At 36.1% G+C, this 7,440-nt stretch overlaps 1 protein-coding gene across 1 annotated transcript; it reads left to right on the top strand.

Annotated features, from left to right (window-relative positions):
• Positions 1,478 to 4,467, top strand: LOC109841051. The gene is made up of 4 exons (XM_020409917.1): positions 1,478 to 1,487; positions 2,422 to 2,924; positions 4,101 to 4,163; positions 4,255 to 4,467. The coding sequence occupies exons 1-4, from the start codon at positions 1,478 to 1,480 to the stop codon at positions 4,261 to 4,263; spliced, it is 585 nt and encodes a 194-aa protein (XP_020265506.1). The 3' UTR covers positions 4,264 to 4,467.

Below are 7,440 nucleotides of genomic sequence, written 5' to 3'. Positions count from 1 at the left end.
GTTTTTAAGAATGATAAACCTGATGACACATTTCCTGGCTCGGATAGTGTCATAATTCTAACTATCGAGACTATCAGAAGAGGATGATTGGGAAATCATAGATTGTCGGATATCACCTTGAGGATCTGGCATTTGTTGTGTTTTCTATATGATGTTTGAGGTGGTTGGTGTCGTTCTTATGATGAGCTTGGAAAGTCTTACCGCACAACACACATTTAGCCTTCTGAGTAAGGATCCTACCGTGTTCATCATTGATGACATCTATCTTCTCAAAAAAATTCTACACATCGGATCTCGGCCTTTTAAGAGCTCTTGGTGTAGAATCGTGGGATTTTTGGACAGGCCTAGTTAGAGCAACACCTCTATTTTTGATCTATTTTGTTATTGTAATAATATTTTGATATTGCAATATCATCTAACTAAACAAAATTTTTAAAATTTGGATGTAGCTAAAGTAACATGGACTTCAGACTCCTAACTAGTCCTAAAGAACCAGTGGTGAAACTAGAATTTTATCTTAGTGGTGTCATCATAAAACTTATATATCATGAATTTATTTGGAATCTGTATTGATATTTTTATAATTTTATCCGCATCAAGGGGTGTCCTATCTTAAATTTAGTAGTGCACTGAGCACTAAATACAAGTAAACGTAAATAAAAATACAAATAAAGTAGAAAATCCAGTAATGCTCTCACTACTGGATCATATGTAGCTTCACCACTATAACAAATAACAACTCATACTTAGGACTGTAAGCCCATCTAAATTACATAAACGATTTTCCATAAAAATGAATTACATAAAAAAGTGATACAGGAAATATCAGTATACTTAGTTAACGATTTGAGATTAATTAGTTAGTAATCAGTTTTTGGGAATTAACTTAGGAAAAAGACATGTCTGCCATTCAACATTGGCTAACTGGGAAATTTTGTGGGGAAACTTGAATTACAAAGATCCTCGTTGTTTATTGCCAAACTACAAAGTCATGTGTGTTTAATTTGTGATGTTAACTTATTTTTGAGATCCCTTTTTTTTTGGTACGTTTTAAGATCCCTTTTTCCTATGACGGAAAACCAAAGTATCGAGGTTCTTTCTACAAAATACACCTAACATAGGCTTTGTTTTGACTTTGACATTCCAAAGTTTACACGCTTCGTTACTTTGATACCCTTGTTTAACAACCGTCTTTTGTTTAATCTGTTATTAAGTGGAACAACAAGACTGAAATACCCCCCAACTTAATCAGCAAATACAATTGACATCACAATGCACAGCTTCAATTCCTACTCGATCGGATAGGGATACACGTATTTCAGTCTTTCTATTCCACTCATCACAAAGCAAACGGTTTGTTAAATGACAAAATTATCAAATTGTATTTTTTTTAAATACCCTTCTTACGAGTTTTATTTTTTCTTATGTTAAACCCCTGGCGAAAACTTTTTTCCTCCTAACAGCCCCCCTTTTCACCATGTATGAAGGTAAGACCATGCTCTCTCCATTTCCTCCTAAACTTTATTTCATTGTACGAAACTCAACATTCTTGCAGGGCCGGCCCTGGGCCTAGGCAGGGGGGGCGACGGCCCAGGGCCCCAAACATAGGGGGGCCTCCAATTTATATAGATATCTTTAGTAGTAATATGTAATGTCCAGCAGCCCGTTAGCATTTGTTTTTTGATTACTGGGCTTGGAGTACTTAATTAGGTGAGGGGCTGAGGGCCCATTTAATATAGCATTTGTTTTTTGATTACTGGGCTTGGAGTACTTAATTAGGTGAGGGGCTGAGGGCCCATTTAATATTCGGTATATGAGTATATTATATGACCGTTTATATCATAATTGCCTTGCCTTTGCTGTAGGAGTAATTGCTGAGGGCCCATGTAATTGCCTCATTTTTTATTTTCGCCAAGGGCCACCAAAATCTCAGGGCCGGCCCTGCATTCTTGCATAAGCTTGAGTATATAACTATTATCTTTATATAAATGTACGAAATAATCTTTTTGTGCTGTCCTTGTGAATAAGATAATACTAATAACATTACGTGAGGTTTCGCCCTTTTTTTTCCTTGCACATTTAGCTCAACGAAAGTACTAAAACGTTGTCAGAAATAGGAGAAATACCAAACTAGTAAGAGTAGTGCACAAAAATTACTTACTAATCTGGTTATTTAATCTCGGTTAAACAAAGGGTATCAAAGTGATTTAGGGTGTCGAAGTGTTGAAAATAAACTTTAGGGTATCAAAATGAAAACAATGTGTATTTTAGCGTATCAAAGTGAAAATAAGCCTATAATATAACATATGAACCCTCGCGAATAAAACGAACCTCCTCACAACGACGTTATTAAAGCAGCCATCCTCTCTCTCCCCCACTCCAATTCCCTCCTCTTTCTCTCTCTCTAAACCAACGAAAAAGAATTAAAAAAAAAAATCCCGTTCTCCTTCCCTCCAACCCTCTCTTGGGGCAACCAGCGCGTCCTCCGCTGCGTTAACCTCACCGCCGAAGGCAACGTCACCGCCACCAACAACAAATCCTCATCGGAATCTGATCCCAAGCCGAAGCTGAAGCGGGTCGAGGAGGAGGCGGAGTCGTCCTCGCCCGCTCGGCCCTGGAATCTTCGGACTCGGCGAGCGAATCCGAATCGGATCTCAAACCAGAACGCAAGTCCGAGTCCGAACTTGAAACGGAGCTCGCCATCGCCGCCGTCGCCGCCGTCGCCAACGATTTTGGCGGTGGAGGGGGGCAATCTGGTGAAATTGGGGAGATCGGAGGAAGAGGAGAGGAACAGAGGGGAAAGGTGCAAGTTTTCTGTGGCGTTGAAGAGGGAGGAGATTGAAGAGGATTTTGTGAAGATGAAGGGATCGAAGCCGCCGAGGAGACCAAAGAAGAGGGCTAAATATGTTCAGAGGCAGCTCGATGTAAGGGCAAAATTTGAGATCTTTTGTTCGATTAGTCTTGATTTTTTTGTTCTTTGATTTATTGGTGTGTTCTTGTTGCATTTGAAATTGAAAATGTCTATTAGTTGATTTTTTTTTTGTTCTTCGTTTGATCCTGTGAGCTGATTTTATTGAGGATTTCAAAGAGATTCTTGAAAGTCGAACCCTCGATTTCTTGCATTTGAAATCGAAAATGTCTATTAGTTGATTTTTTTTTTGTTCTTCATTTGATTATGTGAGTTGATTTTGTTGAGGATTTCGAAGAGATTCTTGAAAGTGGAACCCTCGATTTCTTGCATTTGAAATTGAAAATGTCTATTATAGTTGATTTTTTTTGTTGTTCGTTTGATTCTGTGAGCTGATTTTGTTGAGGATTTCAAAGAGATTCTTGAAAGTCGAACCCTCGATTTCTCAATTGTTTTGAAAAGAAGAAACTTTGTCGATTGGTTTGTTCTTTGATTCATCCTATCTTTCTTGTTGCATTTGACTTTTTATTGTTCTGTGGGCTGATTTTTCTCTTGAGCTCACATTCCTGAAGTTTTAAGATCGCAAAGATGATTCTCTTAACTGCTTTGGGAGTCCTTGATTAAATTAGATGTTGTCTGTCGTCAATTTAATTTTATCGGACATTGTCAATTTGGAGAGGATTTGAGGGTAAAAGCATCTCTTTTCCTTTAAGCTACTTAATTAGATTTTTGTAATGTTATTTGATTGGCTTAGTCTTTAGTTTCCTTTGATTCTCCTGTTGAAAACGGATCAATTTTGTTTCCTTTGATTCTCCTGTTGATCAGTGCGGTCTTCCTCATCCTCTTCATTGATTATCTCAACATTTTCTTCTTTTATCAATGATAATTGGGACAAAGAGAATGGGTCAATTTTAATCTTGTATCTCATCCTCTTTGACTGGTAATGACATTTAGTTTCACTTTTTTTAAAAGCCAATTTAGTTTACTCTGTTTTTACTTGTATGTTTTCTTCAAATTTTGTCCAGTTTTAGTTTTTATCTGTTCTTCTGGCGCTCTTTAGATCGATATGAGGTTGGCTTTTCAATTTAATCACCCGTGAAGGAGGAATGGAAAGAAAAGAAGCACATTTTTAGTTATATTAAGAGTTCACTATATCTAATTATTTATGTTCTTGTTTGCAATTCTTTTGCAGTCTCTTTTCCCCGGCTTGTGGTTGTCTGAGATAACAGCGGATTTGTACAAAATTGATGTTGAGGTAATTATTCTCTTTTTATTCATTTATACTCTATTCTTGGGTTATTTATTATACCTTCATTAACACATTTTTCCCTTTTTCTTTTCCACAGAAAACCTAGTTCATGATAAAATTGAAGTTATTTGAAGAGTTCGCAAGATACTGACTGTCCGATGTAATGTTTCAGGCCTTTGGTTAGTTTGGTTCTTTGTATCACATTGCATTTATATGCAACTGTTAATTATAATTAATAAATGTGCTCCAAAATTTTGTTCTTCAGTTGCAAATTGCTTCCATACGCTGAAATTTACTTACTTTTTCCCCATTTCCCTTTGTCTAATTCAAATGTTGAATAGATTGCTTTACACGCAAAGGCGTGTTGATATGTCATACAGAATTTAGGAAAGAATTTAGTCTTTGGTTTGGTGGTAAGAAATGCAAAGTTTGAACCTTTTTAAGCCTGATTATCATGTGTTAAAGGAATGAAATGGTGGAGTAAGTTTCTGATGCGGCTTAGAACGAGGATGGAGCTGGAATCAGATTAAAACATCATGTTGTAATTTCTTTCTATGGAGACATGTAGTTAAAATCGATGGTTGTGGAGTAAATATTCAAGGCAAATGCATGATCAGATCAATTGAGCTGTTCTCATGAAAAAGATTGTCATTGCATAACAATGTTCTTCATAGTGAGATCAAGTGTTGCCAAAGGTGCATCTGGAACTAATTCCTACAAAGGCCTATTAGTTATGTGTTGATTGTCGTCCCTGAAGATTCTTCGTAGATGCACTCTTGATTGAAGTTCATGTTCTGTAAGTTACTGTTCTATTATTGGAAATATAAGCAGTCATGTTGCTTTTGCGCATAGTCTGTATCGTCATTAACAACATGCATTGGTTATATCGCATCGGGTATTAAGCATACATGGTCTATCCAACTAAAGCTAGTTGATACTATCAATATTGGCTAATAACGACTAATATAATCAAAACTGACTAATACAGCTGGAGTTCTGAGATTTGAGGTACTAAATATTGATTTGAATGCTAAGAAATTTATGAATAGAAATCTTGTGATCGAACTTCAACTTATTGCATGCATCAAAACATTTAGTCTGAAACCCCAAAACTCCTGACACTTCTGCACGAATTGTGAAGTAAAGCATGAGAAATATTGAGATTTCAAAGCTTATTTCTTAGATGTATATACCATAATACTATTGGTTTAAGGCCTTTTTTTCGAGTTAATATCTTCCAATCAGTGCCTATGTGGTCCTGTGATACTATATTTCAAGTTCACATTCTATCAAATTGGGTACCATTTTAGGAGAAGGATTGCTGTCAGAGTTCTTTTTCCCCCTTTGCCTATTAAGATTACCTTGTTTTTGCAGTTACTTCTCTAGAAATAATGAAGCTTTAGATTTTGTAAAACTGCATTTTCTAAGTTCTGCTATTTCGTCATGAGCCTATGTTGTTTTCCAATATATTTGTGTTGGCTATATCTCCCAATCCTTCAAAAAAACAATTTCTTTGTCATTCGAATCTAAGATCACTGAAACATGACCAAACAACTGGCAGAAGTTTTTGAGAAAGGTGAAGAGGAAGAAACTACGTATTCGTCGGCGCGACAATATGAGTATGCTAATTGTGCTGGAAATTCAAATCTTACTCCTTGATACTGAAATGGATTTAAGAGTTTCTGGTTCTATTTGTACCGCAGTCTGATGATCCAATTATGAAGAGGAGAAACCCCAAAAATGGTTCCATTTTTCCTTTTCTTTCAGGACTGTTAAGAGCCTCTTATAAGTTTAGTTTGTTACAGCAAAATGGTAACTCCAATGTTATTTCAGGAGAAAGAAGTTATATCTTGTCCCCCAATTCTTTTCTCCAGATTGTTTATTTCATTTTCTTTATCTAATTCTTTAGTTTTTCCAATTGTGTGCACCCCCCAGGCTGCGCAATCGGTCGGTTCGGTTCGGTTATTGGTCAAATTTGGTCAAACCGAACCGAACTGCCTATCATTCAAAACCGAAGCGAACCGATTCAAGTCGGTTCCGAACCGCCTATCATTCAAAACCGAAGCGAACCGATTCAAGTCGGTTCGGTTCAGTTCGGTTCGGGTCGGTTTGTTTGGTTTTTACTAAGGTATAAGTGTTATGTCCAAATTCAACATCACCTCTATTCTGTTAACGAAGAAAGAAGTCTCTTACACTTTAATTTATTGAAATTCATAAACTATTAAATGTTACTGAATATTAGATGTGGAAATTAAAATCTTATTACTACCAAAGATTACATAATTTTTTTTAGAGAAAACTTACATAAAGAATTAAAGTGATCTCAATCTGATAGACAAAGTAAATAAAAAATATGTAATAATTTGGATGTTGAGTATAGTTTCTATAAAATTATAAGTCTGATCCAAAAAGAAGTCTAATCCAAAAATGTATCAATCAAGGAGAAAAATCAGGAAAATGTTAGAATTAACATTATGGTTTAAGTTTCTTACCTTCAAAGTGGATTGATCCAAAGTAGAAAAAACAAATATGTAATAGAGAGGGATAGACAGAGAACTAGAGATAATGAAAAGCCCTAGAATTGGAGAGGACACTATTGTTGGGGTATTTTATCACTATCAGATCGCATGAGAGAAAATATATCAAACTGCAGAGGAGTAACTCTATATGAACTATAATGGGTCGGGTTTAAGCGGATGTCAATTGTAATTAGAATGAATAATACAATTCGGTCGGTTCGGTCGGTTTGGGTTGAAAAAACTTCAACCGACCCGAACCAAACTCTAATAAAACCAAACCGAGTTGTAAATTTGACAGGTTCTTTTATCGGTTTGAACCGAACTATACTCAACCACCACCACCCCCCCCCCACCCCCCAAAAAAAAAAAAAAATTTTGTGGACAAGAATAGACGATTAATTTATGTCTTGAAGCTCAGAAGAAACGAGGATGCGAAGTTAACTTTCTGCGTAATCTCATCCAGCGCGTTTGATTTTGCTACTAAAAAAACTAGTTTTTAACTTGTGTCATCATATGTAGTGACTCTATACAATCTGCATTTAATTTGCTGCGTAGTGTAATCCATGAAAAATCTGTATGCAGGGATCATCACAGTGAAGAGCTTCATCTGAAGAATTGAAGGCTCTCTCATTTCATTTAGTATGTTAGTTAATTGATTTTCATTTAAGCAAAGGTAATGTATACTGTATTATGCAATGCTAATCCCTACCCGAGTTAAACTGCGATGCCTGCTTATAAACAGATTCAGCTATCCCCTAATTTTA

The sequence above is a fragment of the Asparagus officinalis genome, chromosome 1, assembly GCF_001876935.1.
Source record: "Asparagus officinalis chromosome 1, Aspof.V1, whole genome shotgun sequence".
NCBI classification, from domain to species: Eukaryota; Viridiplantae; Streptophyta; class Magnoliopsida; order Asparagales; family Asparagaceae; genus Asparagus; species Asparagus officinalis.
Note: the sequence above shows the minus strand (reverse complement) of the source record. Positions and strands in the feature narration are given on the sequence as shown.